Here is a 22,552-nt window from a genome sequence, read left to right as displayed (position 1 = left end):
CAAAGCATGGCGGGAAGAAGGCTTTAGTGGAGTCGGAGTCTTAAAATCATGCTTACGCTTGTACCAAGAAAAAAATTGTTTTTTAATTTCTGATATATTACTATACATCTGACATATATACATGTGTTTACTCGGTGGGAATTGCAGTTTTTTTAAATTTTATTAGAAACCGGAACTCGTCACCTTACGTCATCATTCCGTCATGCAGTAGCTGGTAGCAACACCTCGCAACGGAGAGAGCTTGGTAATTCGATACAATAAGTTGAAATGAACGGGAAAACCTTCCGTTTTTTTTAATATGTGTGCATTTATATTTGTATTCGGGCCGCCAACTTTGTACTTGTAATATTTACACACGCGTCTTTGTCGTTCTAATCGTGTCTCGTTACCTGTTAAAGTGGAATTGTGAAGTAGCCACTAGCCAGCTCAGTTAGCCCCTTTAAAGGCGAGATAGTAACAACGGTAACTGTTGACAAATGTTAAAATAAGCTGCTATTAAGGTAGTTATTCCATGTACACACTTGCGCATTGTTTTGTTTTTTTTTGTTTGTTGTTGTTTCAGGAATGGCGGCGGTGAGGAGAGAGAATGACATAGAAGAGTATCTGGGCCAGAACCCGCAGGTTGCCCAGTGGATCGACACTTTCAGGGGTTATTGTGAGAGCAGTAAACAGTGGCGTGCTCGGAGAGAGTTCATCCTGAGAAACATGGAGGCATGCCCTGCAGTCATAGTGCCAGGCGTCTCTGACACCAATGTGGACAGGCTGCTGTCCCTGTCCATGGTCTGGGCCAACCATGTGTTCCTGGGCTGCAGGTAGAGAGAACTTGAGATCATAATGAGAATGAAAAGTAGAACCGTAATAAACTCTTATTTGCTTTTCTCAAAGCTATCCACAGGCTGTCATGGACAAGATTAAAGGGATGGGGGATGGAATAGTTGTTGGAGACCCCCCGGTTCATAAAACAAGAAACGAAGTCATGGCCAAAGGCAAATGGAGTGCTCCATCAGGTAAAAAAGTTTATTATTATATATAATATAATCATTCATTCATTCATTTTCTACCGAGAGGCGGGGTACACCCTGGTACACACTGGTGGCCAGCCAATCACAGGGCACATATAGGCAAACAACCATTCACACTCACATTCATACCTATGGACAATTAGGAGTCGCTAATTAACCTAGCATGTTTTTGGAATGTGGGAGGAAACCGGAGTACCCGGAAAAAAACCCACGCATGCACGGGGAAAACATGCAACAATAATTATATATGATAATTTATTATATATTATTATATATTATTTAAATTTGTTGTATCTTAACATTGACAACAAAGTTATACAGTAGATTCCCATTTAAAGGTTTTTTTTTTTTTTACATTCCCGTCAGCAGTGTAGTCCATTAACGGCGACTTAAGTCCTAAGTCCAGTTCTGGTTAGATTTCAGTGATGATGAACAAAAAAAAAAAAGCACATAATCTAAAAACACAAAAATCACGAAAAATACTATTAAAGGCACTGCAAAAAAAATCCTTCCCAAAAAAGTACTACAAATAAAAAAATAAAGGTAGCAAAAAATCTACAAAAAAGTTGTAGTTCAAAATCTAAAAACTTTTAAAAAAATAAAACTGTAACCCAAAAAAGAACGGTAGGTCAAAATCTAAAAAAAAAAGCTAGTTCAAAATCTGAAAACCAAAAAACAGCTAGTGCAAAAAAAAGTAAGAAAGAAAAGGTAGCACGAAAACCCCCAAAATAAACTAAATTTAAAAAAAAAACTTTATTTCTTATTTTAACTCATTTGCAACCCCAAGATATATTCATAATTTTTTAACCGACCACTCGCTCCCATAGTAATACCAGGAAGTGAAACGGTACAGTACGAGATTACGCATGAAGGGGAAATTGTTATTGTCATGTACAAACAACCATTTTTTTGGGGGTGTATCTTTTTTTGTGTGGTATCTTGTGGCATCGGTGTTGACTGCCGGACCATTTCCCGCTCACACGTACGCTACCAGCAATAAACCAATCAGAGAAGAACACGTAGTACACACCTCCAGGACTCCCAAAACACAACATTGCACCCATGTCTTAAAGTGACGTTGCGAGCGATGGATAAAAGATGGCCGAACACGTGGTTGTTGTCTGAGCTTTGGCGGAAATCGGCATCATTGCCGAACAATTAAGCTGGCAACGAGACTCCGACAATGGTGGGGAGGGAACCCAGAATGATTTAAAGGCGAAATTGCCTGGCTGTTAATTCATTGTGATGAATTGGCCGCGCAAATAAAAGGATGTATGGCAAATGTTGGACAGTTAAAAAAAAAAAAAAGGTTCTTTGTAGCTTGTCTTTGACAGGCGATGTTCTTTTTTTATATTTTCCACCCCCGCAGAATGTCAGCGTAAAGACCATGAGTCATTTTTTTTTTTTTTTTTACACGCCCACGCCCGTTTCCTCATTAAATGCCGCTTCTCCGCGTGCTTGACCCCGTCCTTTCTGTCATCCCGTCATGCCAAGGTGGCGCCGAGGACAGCTGCGCAAAACGAGCCCGATACGGCCCTAACGAGGCCGAGAGTCGACCCGCCGGGAGAGCGTCCACGCGTCCCACGAGTCAGAAAACCGGCCCTCTCCCCCAGGCTCCGGCAGAGCACCAGCCGTTCTTCAACCGCCTCTACAAGGCCGTGGCGTGGAAGTTAGTCTCGGCGGGGGGGTTCGGTCCCAACTTGGACCACTTTGAAATACTTCGGAGCTGCGTGGAGTCGTGCAAGCAGACGCTGACCTGCGTCTTTGTGCCGCTGAAGGACATCACCGGACTCCCTGCCGGTCGCACGCAGAAGGAAGGCCACGTGTGCGAAATCCGTTGCCAGTCCGTCTACATGGGGACGGGCTACGGGCGCGACGAGGCCGCCGCCCGTTCCATGGCTTCCAAAGAGGCGCTGAAAGTGTTCCAGGGAAGAAAAGTGACGGTAAAGATAGCCAGGCGGAGGTACAAAGGGAAGGATGTGGAGGATTTAATGCTGCTGGACGAGCAGCCTCGGAATCAGGGCTTCCCCCCCGCACTCACGTACCCTTTCCAGGAGGACCACACTGGGGACGCTTTCTTCTAGACTGGAAACACTGGTCATCTTGGACGTGCTTGTTAGCTTCTACTGAATGCAGCGGCGTGGGAATCATAGAGTACATGATCGCATTTTTAGTTGTGTGCACTTTTTTTTTTTTTTTTTCCCATTCCCTGAGGATTCCCGAATGTTTTTGAGCCCAAATTAACATTCGCTCTCTTTAAGTTACCAGGGAAACAAAGACTTTTTGACCAATACATGAGGTCGTGCTGTAACTGGATTCTGTTGACCAAACCATAAATAGGCTTCTTACTAGCCCGCGGTGTGTTCACGGTCCTGTAAAAATCCCAGTTATTTTCTTTATTTAATCAATATTTGATTTATTGTATTTAAAAAAAAAAAAAAAAAAAAAAAACATCAGGGCAGTGAAGTCTTGAAATTGCCAAGCTTATATTAAGTGTGTTGTCGTGGCAACAATACAAACTTTTCCCAGGGCGGGTTACCTTGAAACAACGACATAAAAACAAATATGATTAATACTTTCTACGGAGTCATTGTTGCTATATTGATGCTTCAACTGGCATAGCATACAAGTTTTTTCTACTACACGGTATACTGCTGTCATTATACTGTAATACTGCAAAGAGTTTGCGTCGCTTCGGATTAGACCAGCCATGGAAAGCTTTGATTAGATGTCACGGCGGATGAGATCACACATTATTATTATTATTTTTTTTTTTTTTTTTGGACTGAGTCGAGTTCCCGTTTGAGCCATTTAAGCAAGATTTGTTGAGAATTTTGTTGAGAAAAATAAGTTGTCTGGGTTGAAGTAAAACAGGGTTGTATTAAAAACATGAATATTCTCACTCTTCTTTGTGACTGTAAGTTGACAGCAGTGGTTTGTATGTTTTCTTTTTGAATAATAAAAAAAAAATACCAGTTCTGGTCAGATTTCAGTGATAATGAACGGAAAAAAAGCACATAATCTAAAAACACAAAAAAGGTAGCTCAAACCCATATTATGAAAAATACAAAACGGTAGCGTAAAATCCTCCCAAAAAAAGGTAGCAGAAAATCTAAACAAAAAAAAGAGATATAGACGTACAGGATACATGATAAACAAAATAAACCAAAAATACTGGACTTTATGAGGACAAAAAAGTGGATTTAGTTCCTTATTTGACCACAGGGTGGCAGCCTGGTTTGCAAAAGAACAATAGTCTGGGCGAGGGTGCTGATGATGGTCTTCACATTGAATCCTGGACGGCCTGGCACTTCTTTATCATTCATTCATTCATTTTCTACCACTTATCCTCATGAGGGTCTCGGGGGGGTGCTGGAGCCTATCCCAGTTGTCCTCGGGCGAGAGGCCGGGTACACCCTGGACTGGTGGCCAGCCAATCACAGGACACATATAAACAAACAACCATTTAAAACTCACGTTCATACCTATGGACACACAGAGATGCCCAAGGTTGGAATCGAACTCGGGTCTCCTAGCTGTGTGGCCTGCGCGCTAACCACTCGTGAAGCCAGAATTCCCTACTTGAAAAATTGTATATTTTCAAAGTTTACAACCTGTTTGGAACCTTCTAAATGCAGTTTTTAACACTATTAGAGCCCTCTAGACATGAAATAACACCCCTATAGTTACCTTGATACTCCCATTACCCACTATAGCAGACATAATCACATTCAAAATAAGCCATTTAAGACATCAATAAGACTTGTGCAAGATTGTGTGTCTGTTTCCTCGGTCGAGGGTGGAATTGAACGCGGGTCTCCTAGCTGTGTGGCCTGCGCGCTAACCACTCGTGAAGCCAGAATTCCCTACTTGAAAAATTGTATATTTTCAAAGTTTACAACCTGTTTGGAACCTTCTAAATGCAGTTTTTAACACTATTAGAGCCCTCTAGACATGAAATAACACCCCTATAGTTACCTTGATACTCCCATTACCCAATATAGCAGACATAATCACATTCAAAATAAGCCATTTAAGACATCAATAAGACTTGTGCAAGATTGTGTGTCTGTTTGCTCGGTCGAGGGTGGAATTGAACTCGGGTCTCCTAGCTGTGTGGCATGTGCGCTAACCACTCGTGAAGCCAGAATTCCCTACTTGTAAATGGTATATTTTCATAGTTTACAACCTGTCTGGAACCTTTTTTTAATATTATTAGAGCCCTCTAGACATGAAATAACACCCCTATAGTTACCTTGATACTCCCATTACCCAATATAGCAGACATAATCACATTCAAAATAAGCCATTTAAGACATCAATAAGACTTGTGCAAGATTGTGTGTCTGTTTGCTCGGTCGAGGGTGGAATTGAACTCGGGTCTCCTAGCTGTGTGGCCTGCGCGCTAACCACTCGTGAAGCCAGAATTCCCTACTTGAAAAATTGTATATTTTCAAAGTTTAACCTGTTTGGAACCTTCTAAATGCAGTTTTTAACACTATTAGAGCCCTCTAGACATTAAATAACACCCCTATAGTTACCTTGATACTCCCATTACCCAATATAGTAGACGTAATCACATTCAAAATAAGCCATTTAAGACATGAATAAGACTTGTGCAAGATTGTGTGTCTGTTTCCTCGGTCGAGGGTGGAATTGAACTCGGGTCTCCTAGCTGTGTGGCCTGCGCGCTAACCACTCGTGAAGCCAGAATTCCCTACTTGAAAAATTGTATATTTTCATAGTTTACAACCTGTTTGGAACCTTCTAAATGCAGTTTTTAACATTATTAGAGCCCTCTAGACATTAAATAACACCCCTACAGTTACCTTGATACTCCCATTACCCAATATAGCAGACATAATCACATTCAAAATAAGCCATTTAAGACATCAATAAGACTTGTGCAAGATTGTGTGTCTGTTTGCTCGGTCGAGGGTGGAATTGAACGCGGGTCTCCTAGCTGTGTGGCCTGCGCGCTAACCACTCGTGAAGCCAGAATTCCCTACTTGAAAAATTGTATATTTTCAAAGTTTACAACCTGTTTGGAACCTTCTAAATGCAGTTTTTAACACTATTAGAGCCCTCTAGACATGAAATAACACCCCTATAGTTACCTTGATACTCCCATTACCCAATATAGCAGACATAATCACATTCAAAATAAGCCATTTAAGACATCAATAAGACTTGTGCAAGATTGTGTGTCTGTTTGCTCGGTCGAGGGTGGAATTGAACTCGGGTCTCCTAGCTGTGTGGCATGTGCGCTAACCACTCGTGAAGCCAGAATTCCCTACTTGTAAATGGTATATTTTCATAGTTTACAACCTGTCTGGAACCTTTTTTTAATATTATTAGAGCCCTCTAGACATGAAATAACACCCCTATAGTTACCTTGATACTCCCATTACCCAATATAGCAGACATAATCACATTCAAAATAAGCCATTTAAGATATCGATAAGACCCTCGGCGAGCTACAATGAGTGCCAGGCAGACAGGAAGTGATTCAGAGTTGCGTTTCAATGTGGTTGTTGTCATTGTTTTTTCCTGCTCAGATGTGCGCAACACAAAAATCTGCCCGTGAGTTTTTTGTCGACGTGTCTGCACTCTGCGCCTGTCATCCAAATTTATCATTACGCAAGCTGCGCTTCGCCTGCACCTCCGAATAGACCGGGTCGTAGCTGGTGAGCTTTCTTTATACCTTTGGCGGGCTTGTTTTGTCACAAAATTGTCACTGCGCCAAGATGAAAATGCGGACTCCTCCCATGGTGCGCCGACACGCCCATCACCCTGCGCCACCTTGCGCTGCGCCATGAAATTAGACCCCATTGTTTGTTGCACTGTGTCAAAAACAATACAATTTCATGGGTGTCTCTATTACTGTTATTGTTAATTTGTATTTTTTTTAATCTGTTAATTAATCTGCGAATTAACCCGGAATTCCTGTTATCTTGACAGATTGGGACATTTAGACGGGAAGCAATATCTGTTTACGATTCGGTCATTCGTCTCCTCTTCGTTTTCTCCATCCAGCTCTCCCCCGATCATTATTTGATTTCATCCCTCATTCTTTACGGCTCGGTCAAATGATGGCACACAAATGAGCGGCGCTTTGGACTGAAGGCAATTCCCGAGGGGATTAGAGACAAATCATTCCCATCTGGACAAAGTGTGGCTGCGCAGCGACCAAGATGAATGGGATTTGGTTCAGGCGGAACCCAATTAGCATGGCTGTTTATCCCGTGCTAATGAAAACATATCACCATTGATTGATTGATGGAATTTGCGACAGCTGAGCTTCGGCGTTCAAAGGGCGATATTGCCAAAAGTTGGATATCAATTGCATACCAAACAATTCCCAGTATTCCTCTGTCATTCCCACTCAGGGCCTTCAGTCGTGAGGTATGCAGCTAACACCTCCTACACTTCCAATGGTGCAGACCATTTTCATGGGAACCACGGAATCAAAAAAAAAAAATACAGCTGAATAGGTGCAGATTCTGGAAGTTCTAGAAAGCTATCTGTGCTGGTTATTGTGTGTAGCTACTCTATAGGAGTCCAGAACTCAACAAAAATAATTGGTCCCCTTTAAAAGTCGGGCTGTCAATCGATTAAAATATTTAAGTGCAATTAATAACAGTCTGTCAATAGTTAACTATATGTAATAATTATAAAGAAATATATAATAATAATAAATATCCAATAATTAATTGCATTAATTATATTAAATTATAATATTATAATATTATAAATTTAATTATAATTAATTTAAAAAAATAGAAACCAATTTCTATCTGTGATTAAATGCAATTAATTTTGATATAATTATTATAATTAAATTTATAATATTATAATAATATTATAAATTATAATATTATAATTAAATATAATATATAAATATAATATATAAATGTATAATATTATAATAATGTTATAAAAATATAATACAATATAATTAATTCTATAAAAATTAATTGCATTTAATCACAGATAGAAATATGTTTTTATTTTGATATAATTAATTATAATAAATTCATAATATTATAATAATATTATAAAATTATAATATTATAATTAAATATAATATATAAATGTATAATATTACAATATTATAAAAATATAATATTATAATTAAATATAATTAATTATATAAAATTAATTGCATTTAATCACAGATAGAAATATGTTTTTATGTATAATATGTAGGGATGTGATCTTTTTTTATTACAACAATAACTACATCAAATTTTAAATAATCTAGGGGCAATAATAATAATAATAATAATATTAAAGGGGCATCAAATTTGGAAATGTGGCCTATTATTTTATTTTAAAAAATATACTGTTCATATGTGGTCACATGGTTAAAACGCACACACACCAATCCTTCAGATTGGAGTTCTCTTTGTGAGTCAGCTCTTGTGACATTTGTACTAAAAAGAAGTTTGCCGTGTCTCATCATTGTGGTACTGGCTCCATCGCTGTCAGTCCTCCTAATTGCCCATGTGTCTCCTGTCAGTGTCTTTCTGCTCATTATAAGCACATCTCCACCAAGAGGTGTATTTCGGTTCACTTGGCCCTTGTACATGCAGTACAAAGAGCAGTGTTTGTACTAGTAGTACAGTCGTTCCGCAACTTTTCTCAGACATTTTACTTGAAGTCACGTCCCGCCTACTCCTGCACACTTAAAAAAAAAAAACAAAGAATAAAAATCCTACTTTGATACACAGTGGTGTGAAAAAGGTTATAAAGGTATTTCTAAAAAGCTTTGGGACTCCAGCAAAACACAGCGAGAGCCATTCTCCACAAATGGACATGGAGCAGTGGTGAACCTACCCGGGATTGGCCGGTTAACCAAACTGACCCCATGAGCACAGTGATGACTCAATCCAAGAGGTCACAAAAGACCCCACAACAATGAATTAATTTTCTTGATTGGTGATTAATTCTGTGGATGGATGGATGGATGGATGGATGGATGGATGGTGCAGACCATTTTCATGGGAACCACGGAATCAAAAAAAAAATACAGCTGAATAGGTGCAGATTCCGGAAGTTCTAGAAAGCTATATGTGCTGGTTATTGTGGGTAGCTACTCTATAGGAGTCCAGTACTCAACACAAGAAACACAAAAATAATTGGTCCCCTTTAAAAGTCGGGCTGCCAATCGATTAAAATATTTAAGTGCAATTAATAACAGTCTGTCAATAGTTAACTATATATAATAATTATAAAGAAATATATAATAATAAATATATAATAATTAATTGCATTAATTATATTGAATTATAATGGTGCATGGATGGATGGATGGAAAGAAAGAAAGAATCGGTTCTTTTGAACGGCTCATTACCATGAACAATGTGAATTGTACAATGGATACAATGGGTATTTCAAAACAGTGACGTCACTGTCAAAGCAGAGCGTTACAGCACCACCCTGTGGAATATTTACAATGAATCCAGATCAGACTTTAAAAGGTTAGAATCAATATTTCTGAATATTTCATATCGGTGGGATGTTTAAATCCATTCCTCCCAGTGCTTATTTTAATGATAAAACCAGTTAAGGCTTCTTAAGACTACACAAATATAAAAAATGAGCCAAAAATTAGCCGTTTATTTTTTGAACGACTCTTTGAATGGAACAGCTCACCAAGATCCGGCTCCCTTCAGAGAGCCAAAAATCCCTATCTCTATTGTATACAGCGTTTCTTTTCAAACATCGGTATTTGATTGAGAATAATCATAGCGTGTACGGAATGTTCAGCAGGTAATTACACCCAAGTCCGAATCCGATGCCAGCTTGCAGTACATTACAGAAAAGTTATTTCGCTGTTATATAATCATTACTTCATTGACGGAAGCCCGCCATTTCCTATCGCTTGCTCGATATTTAATTTACCATTCGGAGCACAATATATGGGGCGCCTCTGTTGGGGGGAAATTAGGTGTGGACTGCAAACAGGCATCACTAATCGATAGCTGTTGATGTCCTTCCATGGTTAAAAAGAGTATTTGACGACTGCAACTGCTTTACAAAACACAATTCACCGTTTATTTCTCACATCACGACACATCCACAAACATTTATAGTGACAAAAAAAAACCCCAGTTTTTGGACTTAAAGGCTATTGGTGGCGTCAAACAGCTTTTTTTTCCCCCAAAGAAACAAATCACATAAAGTACAATGTTTCTAACGCTCAGTCATACTGCATGGTTTATACAGAGAGATGTTTTGAGTCGAGTCGTGGACTTGAACATTGCTCAGTGCAAAATATACAACCATAATGATAAAGAAAAACCTTTGCAAAAGTGAGCATTTATGTGATTTATGTCATCATAAGACCGTGCTCGTCCCTGTGGTGAGTATTATGCTGCATATATACAGTACCAGTGTCAAAAGTTTAGAGACACTTTCCCATTGAAGAGCATTAGGAAGTGTCTTTAAACTTTTGAAGAAATCACAATACAGTGTAACCTCGGTTTTCGTGCACGGAACAAACCAGTTTCTTTTCTCACTCTTATTTCGCAGAATCGGGTGCCCAAACAAAAACATTAAAAACAAAACATTAAAAGTTACGCAACTCCTCGTTTATTGCAGGATTTTGTATTTATATTTACTACTAATTAGAGCAGTTTACGGCCTTCTAAATATGCTCTTTAACATTATTAGAGCCCTCTAGACATGATATAACACCCCTATATATAAACCTTTACACTCGTATTATCCAATATGGTTGACATAATAAGAGAAAATATGCCGTTTAAGGCATAAATAAGACTCATGCTAGTTTTTGTTGCTATAAATGTATATAAGCTCACTGAAGATTACTGTAACATTACTGACACCTAGTGACCAATGTAGAATACTACATAGAATCAGTTTGAATGTCTTACGTTTGTATTTTAGCTCATTTTGAAATTTTTATCAAATTAAAATTTATTTAAAATATTTTAGACAAACGATATGCTGTATTCAACCACAAAACAACATGATTTTTTGCTGACTATATTTTTAAAAAATTATAATAAAGAAATAATATAATTAAAAAAAATTAATTTTCGGTATTTTTGTAACAAGTTATTAACCAAAAAGCGAGGTTCCACCGTATTATTAATTTCTATCATTCACGCGTCACGCCACTACTGTCACCTCCCCAGCTTTTTCATTCAAAAGTATAAACATACAATTCCAAAGACAATATATCTGACGTCTCGGTGCGACATTCATAAAAGCTCATAAGCACTTGAGCAAGAAGAAGTTGCAGAACGCTCCTCGAGGACAGTCGCACATCTTCCCGATCCGAGCGCCTTTCCTCACCGCGCACTGCTCGCCGATGTCGCACTGCAGGAGATAAAAGACATTATTATTTTCATGTTATGATTATACAATACAGTAGTTTGATAATGGGCTCAGAGAATAGGACTAATGCTGCCACCTAGTGTCCACTGGTTTAAGCACACCTTAAAAAAAACATAAATGGTTCCCTTTTCCTGTTGGACTCTAAAGAGAAAAAGTCATAATTTTATAGCAGAAATATTTTTAAAAATATAACTTTTTTTCACTGAATAAAGTTGTATTTTTTTGAAAAATTTGTTTTGCAGAAATATTTGAAATATCATGAGAATAATGTAAAAATATTATGTGAATAAAGTCATAATTATGTAACAAAATTCATAAGAAATTTGAAATAGTTGAAAAAAAAAACCACAGCAGAAATGAGGAAAAAAATAGCTGCAACTTTATAAGAATATTTCAAAATATTATAAGGAAAAAATATTAATAAATATTAAAGAAAAGCACATTTTAAGTCATAATAACATGAGAAACTAACATTTTTGAAAAATATATATTATTATGGGAATAAAGTCATAAAATTGGGGGGGGTACAAAGATTTTTGAAGAGGAGAGATAAAATATTTGGAAAATAAATAATCAAATAAATAAAAACAACAGCCAAAATGGGGGAAAAAAGAGCAAACTGCATATTTTTTGTTATAAAATATGAAAATATTAAAGTGGTCCAGGGTGGAAAAGGTTTGGACACCCTTATTACATAAAATTTTGCTAAACACACACAAGTTTCTTAATAAAACCATATATTTTGTTAGCTTTCAATCCTGTGTTTATTCTGTTTATAGTTATGACCAGTTAATAACCATTCAATTATCTTGTAAAATGGAAGTATTGATAATAATATCATGGAAATATATGACATATTTGTAAGTTTACCGTCGGGACTTGGCCGAATTTCTTCTCCCACAAAGGCAGCCGTTTAGCCTGAAGCTTTTCGAGAACTTCTTGGAGAGCTCCAAGCTGCCACGCAAAGAACACTTTTAAAGTAACAACAAGTTAAATAATATTAATAATAATAATAATAACCTTACCAGTTGCTTCTCGCTGGTCAAATTGGGTCCTTTCGGGTAAAAATCTCGCAGCGCTCTGGGGTTCAACTCCTCCTCGGACTCGGAATCCAGGACGTGGGCTTGCGAGGCGCAGGAGAGCAGCGCCAGTGCGCACAAAAGCGCGCCTCCGAGGCGCGTCACGGGGCTCTGCGTGGTGGCGGTGCGCGGCTTCATCGTTCGTCTCGGATTGTGACTTCGACGAGACGAACACCTTTTTTTATTTGACGCCTTCCATCTAGTTGCTCCACCTCACCTTCTTTTTTTTTTAAATCCCCTCCCAGTCGCCTTGGGTGAGTCATGCTGGAAAAGTTGCTGGGCAAAATATGCCTGCAAAGTCCACGAGATGATCACTGTGGTAGTGGGTGGGCGTTTTGTCTAGCTATTTTATAAATAATTGCACGTAATAAAAGGGAATTATTGTATTATTGTGTTGGTATTGCTGTATTATTAGTAGGGTTGTCAAAAAAAGCAATTCAATGCAGTTAGTTTGGAGCTACTTTTTGTCCCACAGGGAATATTTACGTCCATCGGGTATTTACAAACTTTGTCAAGTCGCTATTGATGTGACTTTCTACCACAGCGACATTTTTTTTATTAAAAAAAAACACGCAATGCAGTTAGTTTGGAGCTACTTTTTGTCCCACTGGGAATATATGCGTCCATCGGGTATGTACAAACTTCCTCAAGTCTCTATTGATGTGACTTTCTACCACAGTGACATTTTGTTTGTAAAACAAACACGCAATGCAGTTAGTTTGGAGCTACTTTTTGTCCCACTGGGAATATTTACATCCATCGGGTATGTACAAACTTTCTCAAGTCGCTATCGATGTGACTTCTACACATTTTGTTTGTAAAACAAACACACAATGCAGTTTTAGTTTGGAGCTCCTTTTTGTCCCGCTGGGGACTAGCTAGCTAGCAAGAGTTATTCGCCCAGCTTCTATTATTCTGACTCCAAATATGACTTTCTACCACAGTGACATTTTGTTTGTAAAGAAAAAAAAAAACACGCAATGCAGTTAGTTTGGAGCTCCTTTTTGTCCCACTGGGGACTAGCTAGCTAGCAAGAGTTATTCGCCCAGCTTCTATTATTCTGACTCCAAATATGACTTTCTACCACAGTGACATTTTGTTTGTAAAACAAACACACAATGCAGTTAGTTTGGAGCTCCTTTTTGTCCCGCTGGGGACTAGCTAGCTAGCAAGAATTATCTGCCCAGCTTCTATTCTTCGGACTCCAAATGTGACTTTTTACCACAGTGACATTTTGTTTGTAAAAAAAAAACCACGCAATGCAGTTAGTTTGGAGCTCCTTTTTGTCCCGCTGGGGACTAGCTAGCTAGCAAGAATTATCCGCCCAGCTTCTATTCTTCGGACTCCAAAATGTGACTCTCTACCACAGTGACATTTTGTTTGTAAAACAAATACGCAATGCAGTTAGTTTGGAGCTCCTTTTTGTCCCACTGGGGACTAGCTAGCTAGCAAGAATTATCCGCCCAGCTTCTATTCTTCTGACTCCAAATGTGACTTCTTACCACAGTGACATTTTGTTTGTAAAAAACACTAATTCAATACAGTTAGTTTGGAGCTCCTTTTTGTCCCACTGGGGACTAGCTAGCTAGCAAGAATTATCCGCCCAGCTTCAATTCTTCGGACTCCAAAATGTGACTCTCTACCACAGTGATATTTTGTTTGTAAAAAAACATGCAATGCAGTTAGTTTGGAGCTCCTTTTTGTCCCACTGGTACACCGCAGAACCTAACCCCAACCATCATTAAGGATAAATATTGTTCAATGCTAATGAATTCTAGTGGGTGCATGGATTCAGTACACTGTTACTATACTATGCTACAAAAACATGCATGTTTATGGAAATAAATTGACGACAGCTGAAATACACCAATAAATATACACTCACATAGCACAATCAGGGTTGCACAACAAGTACATATGACTGAAGTGATGGAAAAATCCTGGAAGACTGGAGAGACTGGAGAGGCGCATTAGATGTATCGTTTTCACTCACACATGCTTAACTCTCACTTCTGCACAAGCTTAAGTTTCACTTCTCCAACAGCAATGGAATTGAATCTTAATATGGACGATGCAAGAGTTAGATAAACGGCTTCTATTGTGTCAGAATTATGATTTTTTTTTAGACAAAAAAACTGAAGCAATGATTCATAACGCGATGCTGAGGCGCTAAACACAAACACTCAAAAGGACAAATGTTTACTATCCTTTGGTCTGCTTCTGTTTGGACTGTCAGGGCAGATGGAGCACCATGAAACTTTGATCATGCTGGAGGCAGCATGACTCACGCCCCCCCCCCCCTCTTCCCCTCTCCCCCCACACACATTTTTAATGACCGAGCCAGCGATTGAACTCTTCATTCACAACCACAAAGTCGTGTTTGCGTTAGCAACGTAGTGGTGGCAGTGTGGGTGTGTGTGTGTATCCTAATCTCATGGGCTTGAAAAAGTACTTAGTACTTAGTAGGATCTTTGGTGGAAACTAAAATATTTTATTGTATTATTTTTGTGTTGCCTTTGCTGTTGTTTGGAGTGCAGCCCTGCAATAACGGATACTGTTGCTATGGAAATGAATCTGCAGCCAATCACAGGGCACATATAGACAAACAACCATTCACACTCACATTTCATACCTATGGACAATTTGGAGTGGCTAATTAACCTAGCATGTTTTTGGAATGTCGGAGGAAACCGGAGAAAATCCACACATGCACACGGGGAGAACATGCAAACTCCACACAGAGATGGCCGAGGGTGGAATTGAACCCTGGTCTCCTAGCTGTGAGGTCTGAGCTCTAACCACTCGACCGCCATGCCGCCCCAGACCTCCATCATCTTGGGAGTGGGCTACACGAGTGGTTAGCGTGCAGGCCTCATAGCTACGAGACCCGGATTCAATTCCACTTTCGGCCATCTCTGTGTGAAGCCTACAGACACGCCCATATAAGGAAGTCCGCCCTCTGTGACATCACAAACGGCCAGTTTTACGACACCTTTTGAAACCGAGCATTTTGAGCCATCCCAAACTTCTTTCAAAGCGTATTTTTTAGCACGTAGGCCTCACAGCTAGGAGACCCGAGTTCAATTCCACCCTCGGCCATCTCTGTGTGGAGATTGCATGTTCTCGTCATGCATGTGTGGGTTTTCTCCGGGTACTCCGATTTCCTCACACATTCCAAAAACATGCTCGGGTGCTAGAGTCCATTTTAATTTAAGCTGAAACGCAACTCTGAATCCCCGCTGTCACTTCCTGTCTGCCTGGCACTCATTGTAGCTCCCCGAGGTAACAGACACACACACACATGCACAAGTCTTATTTATGTCTTAAATGGCTTATTTTTAATGCAATGATGTCTGTTATATTGGGTAATGGGCATATACTAAAGGTGACTATAGGGTTGCTATTTAATGTCTAGAGGGCTCTAATGATGTTAAAAACTGCATTTAGAAGGTTCCAAACAGGTTGTAAACTATGAAAATATACCACTTACAAGTAGGGAATTCTGGCTTCACGAGTGGTTAGCACGCATGCCACACAGCTAGGAGACCCGAGTTCAATTCCACCCTCAGCCATCTCTGTGTGGAGATTGCATGTTCTCCTCATGCATGCGTGGGTTTTCTCCGGGTACTCCGATTTCCTCCCACATTCCAAAAACATGCTCGGGTGCTAGAGTCCATTTTAATTTAAGCTGAAACGCAACTCTGAATCCCCGCTGTCACTTCCTGTCTGCCTGGCACTCATTGTAGCTCCCCGAGGTAACAGACACACACACACATGCACAAGTCTTATTTATGTCTTAAATTGCTTATTTTTAATTCAATGATGTCTGCTATATTGGATAATGGGCATATAAAGGTGACTATAGGGTTGCTATTTAATGTCTAGAGGGCTCTAATGATGTTAAAAACTGCATTTAGAAGGTTCCAAACAGATTGTAAACTATGAAAATATACCATTTACAAGTAGGGAATTCCGGCTTCACGAGTGGTTAGCACGCATGCCACACAGCTAGGAGACCCGAGTTCAATTCCACCCTCAGCCATCTCTGTGTGGAGATTGCATGTTCTCCTCATGCATGCGTGGGTTTTCTCCGGGTACTCCGGTTTCCTCCCACATTCCAAAAACATGCTCGGGTGCTAGAGTCCATTTTAATTTAAGCTGAAACGCAACTCTGAATCCCCGCTGTCACTTCCTGTCTGCCTGGCACTCATTGCAGCTCCCCGAGGTAACAGACACACACACACATGCACAAGTCTTATTTATGTCTTAAATGGCTTATTTTTAATTCAATGATGTCTGCTATATTGGATAATGGGCATATAAAGGTGACTATAGGGTTGCTATTTAATGTCTAGAGGGCTCTAATGATGTTAAAAACTGCATTTAGAAGGTTCCAAACAGGTTGTAAACTATGAAAATATACCATTTACAAGTAGGGAATTCTGGCTTCACGAGTGGTTAGCGCGCAGGCCACACAGCTAGGAGACCCGAGTTCGATTCCACCCTCAGTCATCTCTGTGTAGAGTTTGCATGTTCTCCCCGTGCATGCGTGGGTTTTCTCCGGGTACTCCGGTTTCCTCCCACATTCCAAAAACATGCTAGGTTAATTAGCGACTCCAAACAGCAACAGAAACTAACAAAACTGCTGTCCTGTCTATGGAAGAACAGCAGTGACAAGCACCTTTCAGCTCACGCCTCCACTCTTTCAGGATGAGGATGGATAGAATAGGCGATAATAATGACGTCACACTTACAATAATGACATTAATGAATGAAAAAAGTCGTGTTTATAATAAATACGCAACAACATGCCAGCGCAAACTCCCTCAAATTGAAACTTCAGGCAATGAAAAGAAGGAGCGAAGATGACTTGACATAAGAGGATCACGTCACAGCTCCTCGCTCCCCAACACATAAATCACTATACGTCTTTCTGATTGGCGACCAGTTGGCGTACAAGCAAGACGCAGCAGGGGGAGCAGGGGGGGGGTCGCCTTCTAAATCCTGCAGTGACTCATCACTAATTGCTGCATCATGAGCGTGTGAAATAAGACCAGGATTAATGTGCATCATTACGGCTCTGCTGTCAATGGGATATTAAGTTCCGTTAAAAAAAAAAAAAGAAGAAGAATCCAGCTTTACTGGTGGCTCTTGAATCCATTTAACGGCAGCGTGAGTCATGAGAAAAACCCGACTACATTCGTTTAAATCAAACTGTCCATTAAGATAAGACTGCAACTGTAAAGAAATCGAACAAAGCGAGTGGACACTTGAACACTTACAGTGGTGGGAAAAAGTGGTTGCCCACTTCCTGATGTTAGTCACTTATAAATAAATTAATTTCCTCTAAAAAGGCTGCGCTGTGGTCAAGTGGTTAGCGCACAGGTCTCGCAGCTAGGCGACCCTAGCTCAATCCCACCCTCGGCCATCTCTGTGTGGAGTTTGCATGTTCTCCCCGTGTCTTCGTGGTGGCGCCGTTAGAAAATTGTAAACAAATGTGGCTTTACTAGCAAGTAAAGCCACTTATCTGTCTACAGACACGCCCATATAAGGCAGTCCGCCCTCTGTGACATCACAAAAGGGCCAGTTTTACGACACCTTTTGAAACAGAGCGTTTTGAGCCATCTCAAACTTCTTTCAAGGCTCACTTCTAAATGCGTAAACCTCATTTATCGGAAACTTTGGCATCGTTTAATACGAGAATACAACATTTTTGTACTATATTATATATATTATATTTATAGGTCAGAAAAGTGGAAAAACGTAAGAGGTCCCCTTTAAGCATGTACAGTAAATTGGGTGACACCAAATTAAGGACAGCGATAAAAAAAAAATACTTTTTCAACATTTTATGTTAATTAAAAAAATAATAATTAATGTATTTTTTTGCGCACAGGCCTCACAGCGAGGAGACCCCAGTTCAATCCCAGCCTCGGCCATCTCTGTGTGGAGTTTGCATGTTCTCCCCGTGATTTCATGGTGGCGCCGTTAGAAAATTGTAAACAAATATGGTTTTACTAGCAAGTAAAGCCACTTATCTGTCTACAGACACGCCCATATAAGGAAGTCCGCCCTCTGTGACATCACAAAAGGGCCAGTTTTACGACACCTTTTGAAACAGAGCGTTTTGAGCCATCTCAAACTTCTTTCAGGGCTCACTTCTAAATGCGTAAAACTCATTTATCGGAAACTTTGGCATCGTTTAATACGAGAATACAACATTTTTGTACTATATTATATATATTATATTTATAGGTCAGAAAAGTGGAAAAACATAAGAGGTCCCCTTTAAGCATGTACAGTAAATTGGGTGACACCAAATTAAGGACAGCGATAAAAAAAAAATACTTTTTCAACATTTTATGTTAATTAAAAAAAAAAAAATTAATGTATTTTTTTGCGCACAGGCCTCACAGCGAGGAGACCCCAGTTCAATCCCAGCCTCGGCCATCTCTGTGTGGAGTTTGCATGTTCTCCCCGTGTCTTCGTGGTGGCGCCGTTAGAAAATTGTAAACAAATATGGCTTTACTAGCAAGTAAAGCCACTTATCTGTCTACAGACACGCCCATATAAGGCAGTCCGCCCTCTGTGACATCACAAAAGGGCCAGTTTTACGACACCTTTTGAAACAGAGCGTTTTGAGCCATCTCAAACTTCTTTCAGGGTTCACTTCTAAATGCGTAAACCTCATTTATCGGAAACTTCGGCATCGTTTAATACGAGAATACAACATTCTAACGACATTTATAGTCAGAAAAGTGGAAAAACGTAAGAGGTTCCCTTTAAGCATTTACAGTAAATTGGGTGACACATTAGCAAATTAAGGATTAAAAAAATATTTTTTCAACATTTTATGTTAATTTAATGAATGTATTTTTTAGCGTGCAGGCCTCACAGCTAGGAGATCCGAGTTCAATTCCACCCTCGGCCATCTCGGTGTGGAATTAATGAATTTAAACTAAAAATAATAACTGGTTGGGCTACCCTTAGTAGCAACAACCGCAATCAAACATTTGCGATAATTTGCAATGAGTCTCTTCAAGGAATTTTGGCTCACTCGTTTTTTGCAGAATTGTTGCAATTCAGCCACATTGGAGGCTTTTCCAGCGCAGACCATCACACTCCCACCACCATATTTTACTGTATGTATAATGTTCTTTATCTGAAATGTGGTGTTACCTTTACTCTATCTCCTTTACTCTTGTTATCGATCCAGATGGCTGCTAACAAAGCAGCCATTTCTCTCGGTTTATTGTTCACAACCCTAGTACATAGTACTACTAGTTACTAGTACATTCGAAAAGCGTTGCTAAACTGTTATAGCTTTTCATAGCCTTCAACAAATCGGACTTTGAGAACCAAAATGGACTTTTCCGAGCAGAGAGCGAGGTAGACGCTTATCCAAACAGACACCTGGATGACATCGGTCAATGTGACGAGTAGAAGGCCCGGGGGCGACCAGCACAGGGTCCTCCCGAGACCGCTCTGACCTTTGCTTGACCAGTGAGTCCAAATTGAAGTGATTGTTTATTTACTACAAACAATATAAGTTATATGATCTAATATAATGTACATAGAGTATATAATAGTCACTTATATGTTTAGTGGCGTGTGGTGAGATGTTGTTATAATGACAGTCAGGTATTTCACAGAGGGGCTGTAAAGGAGATGAGGTTCCAGGTTGGGAACAGCACCAGTGAGCAAGTTCTGGACTCGTCCAGATTTTTTAAATAAAGTTATGTGAGAGCCATTTATTGACATTAAAAAAGGAATCCAGTGAGTTAGAATTGTTTGGGACAATTGGTAAATACAGTTGTTTGTCAGTGACTGAACTGTGGGACGACAAATAAAAACAGTAATGGACCAAGAATGGATCCCTGTGGCACACCAGAAGACAGACACAAAATCATTCATTTTTACAGCCAGTCAAATATGACTTGAACCACTGAGAAAATTAATCACAACAGTGTTGGGAATCCAAGGAAATACAACTGAGCATTATGAGCAACTGAGCATTATACAACCGGAATAGGTGCAGATTCTGGAAGATCTATAAAGGTTTATGGTGTGTAGCTCCCCTATAGGAGTCCGTAACTAAATACAACTGGCTGAAAATGAGCATTTTAGGTCCAAACAACAATTGCACACAAGCATGAGTCTTCTTTTCTCTTATGGAGGTGACTATAGGGATGTTATTTCATGTCTAGAAGGCTCTAATGATGTTAGAAACTGTATTTAGAAAGTGGTAAGTAGGTTTTCTATGCTGGACAAAGAATGGATCCCTGTGGCACACCAGAAGACAGACACAAAATCATGACTTGAACCACTGATAAAATTAATTACAACAGACCGTGTTGGAAATCCAAGGAAATACAACTGGAATAGGTGCAGATTCTGGAAGATCTATAAAAGTTTTTGGTGTGTAGCTCCCCTATAGGAGTCCATAACTAAATAGAACTGGCTGAAAATGAGCATTATAGGTCCAAACAACAATTGCACACAAGCATGAGTGACTATAGGGATGTTATTTCATGTCTAGAGGGCTCTAATGATGTTCATTCATTCATTCATTTTCTACCGCTTATCCTCACGAGGGTCACAGGGGGTGCCGGAGCCTATCCCAGCTGTCTCCGGGCAAGAGGCGGGGTACACCCTGGACTGGTGGCCAGCCAATCACAGGGCACATATAGACAAACAACCATTCACACTCACAATTTGGAGTCGTCAATTAACCTAGCATGTTTTTGGAATGTGGGAGGAAACCGGAGTACCCGGAAAAAACCCACGTATGCAAAGCCAGGGTGGGATTGAACTCAGGGTCTCCTAGCTGTGAGGGCTGCGCGCTAACCACTCGTCCACCATGCAGCCCACTCTAATGATGTCAGAAACTGCATTTAGAAGGTCACAAGTAGGTTTTCTATGCTCTAACTACAAAAATATCGGATTTATCCAACTTTGCGGAAATTCACTTATTATAGTCGAGTCTCAGAAAACGGTCGGGTGGACGGTGGACTCTACGGGATCACACTAGTGTGTTAAAAAATGACCTAAATGCCCCAAGTCATCCTTGTTCTTCCCGGCAAATCGCCCATGCACGAAGACTGAAGTCCTCCTGTCACAATGAATCCCTTCACTTGCTCCGTTCTATCGACTTTCTTTCACCCGCCCCCTTCTCTTTGCGCTCTCTTTGGAAACATGTGTTTGAAATTTTCACTCAATATGAGTAATTAACATATACAGAAAAGTACATTAAAAGCGCTCAAAAGGATGACGCAGCTTTCATCTTCCTTTATGTGGATTAACATATCAACTTTTTTTTTTTACATTGGAAGAAACACAAATGGAGTAAAATTGCGCTTTGATGATGAAGTATTCATAAGGAATACTCTGCCCTTTACTTAGGAAGCCTCGGGATAAGGATGTTCAAGTGCAGTGGATTGGTAAATAACACACACAACTTCACTCTGTCAGCCCAGCATCCTTCAGAGGCCCTGGTGTGTGCGTCACTGTGAGGTAATTAAGGGTTGTGAGTTCGGGACCTTTTTTTGCTTGGGTCTGCCTACACCGCTCACATTTGTTCTTAAATAATGCATGGTGTCTCTAATTACAGTGCATCTTCTCTGCTCTTTTGCATTTGTGTGTGTATGTTTTTTTTTTATTTATTTTTTTAAAACAGTCACTTTCAAACTGTAACTCTGTCAGTGGGTGTTGTGGCAATGTTTGTGAGAAAACATTGCCACCTTCTGGTTACTCCAACTTCAGTGGAGATGTTTTTATCACGGAGAACAACTCCACAAAAGCTATGTCCTATCGCAGGAAAAACTTTTTTTTATAGCAATCAAAAAAAAAAATGTCAGATTTTTTTTTGCAAAAAAAAAAAATGAAAAAATCTAAAATTTTCATTGTCATTGTCTAAAACAGGGGTCCCCAAACTTTTTCCAGTGAGGGCCCCATGACTTTTCCCTCCTCTGAAGGGGGGCCAGGGTCAGGGTGGTTTGTTTGTTTGTTTATGTTCTATGACTGGGGCAAAGTGTGGTTGCAGTCACGTCACAATAGGTTACCATTTCCAGTTCTATGACAGAA

General features: G+C 39.7%; 2 protein-coding genes across 4 annotated transcripts; one reads left to right on the top strand and one right to left on the bottom strand.

The window, feature by feature from the left end:
- Positions 1-111: 111 nt before the first annotated feature.
- On the top strand, positions 112-21,992 carry cdkn2aip (CDKN2A interacting protein). Of its 3 annotated transcripts, none has more exons than XM_078793281.1 (4): positions 112-244; positions 563-812; positions 886-1,007; positions 21,872-21,992. In XM_078793281.1, exons 2-4 carry the CDS (start codon positions 565-567, stop codon positions 21,979-21,981), a joined length of 480 nt encoding a protein of 159 aa, XP_078649407.1. In that variant the 5' UTR covers positions 112-244; positions 563-564; the 3' UTR covers positions 21,982-21,992. The 3 variants fall into 3 exon arrangements, with proteins under 3 accessions (XP_078649407.1, XP_057934751.2, XP_057934752.2); XM_058078768.2 differs by lacking the exon at positions 21,872-21,992 and adding an exon at positions 2,517-4,360; XM_058078769.2 differs by lacking the exons at positions 112-244; positions 21,872-21,992 and adding exons at positions 296-462; positions 2,517-4,360.
- Positions 10,230-12,651, bottom strand: cart3 (cocaine- and amphetamine-regulated transcript 3). The gene is made up of 3 exons (XM_058077503.2): positions 12,416-12,651; positions 12,261-12,344; positions 10,230-11,372 (listed from the first exon to the last, which is right to left on the bottom strand). The coding sequence occupies exons 1-3, from the start codon at positions 12,605-12,607 to the stop codon at positions 11,265-11,267; spliced, it is 384 nt and encodes a 127-aa protein (XP_057933486.2). The 5' UTR covers positions 12,608-12,651; the 3' UTR covers positions 10,230-11,264.
- Positions 21,993-22,552: the final 560 nt, after the last annotated feature.

This window comes from Doryrhamphus excisus, linkage group LG1 (genome assembly GCF_037039965.1).
Source record: "Doryrhamphus excisus strain RoL-2023G ecotype Guam linkage group LG1, RoL_Dexc_Guam_v1.1, whole genome shotgun sequence".
NCBI classification, from domain to species: domain Eukaryota; kingdom Metazoa; phylum Chordata; class Actinopteri; order Syngnathiformes; family Syngnathidae; genus Doryrhamphus; species Doryrhamphus excisus.
The sequence above is the reverse complement of the archived record's forward strand: the minus strand, read 5'-3'. Positions and strand labels throughout refer to the sequence as shown.

Coding starts and splice junctions, on each gene's coding strand:
- cdkn2aip (XM_058078768.2), top strand. CDS start 565: ATGGCGGCGGTGAGGAGAGAGAATGACATAGAAGAGTATCTGGGCCAG. Junction 813..885: donor CATGTGTTCCTGGGCTGCAG/GTAGAGAGAACT, acceptor CTTTTCTCAAAG/CTATCCACAGGCTGTCATGG. Junction 1,008..2,516: donor CAAATGGAGTGCTCCATCAG/GTAAAAAAGTTT, acceptor CGTCATGCCAAG/GTGGCGCCGAGGACAGCTGC.
- cart3 (XM_058077503.2), bottom strand. CDS start 12,607: ATGAAGCCGCGCACCGCCACCACGCAGAGCCCCGTGACGCGCCTCGGA. Junction 12,345..12,415: donor TGACCAGCGAGAAGCAACTG/GTAAGGTTATTA, acceptor TTTGCGTGGCAG/CTTGGAGCTCTCCAAGAAGT. Junction 11,373..12,260: donor AATTCGGCCAAGTCCCGACG/GTAAACTTACAA, acceptor TATCTCCTGCAG/TGCGACATCGGCGAGCAGTG.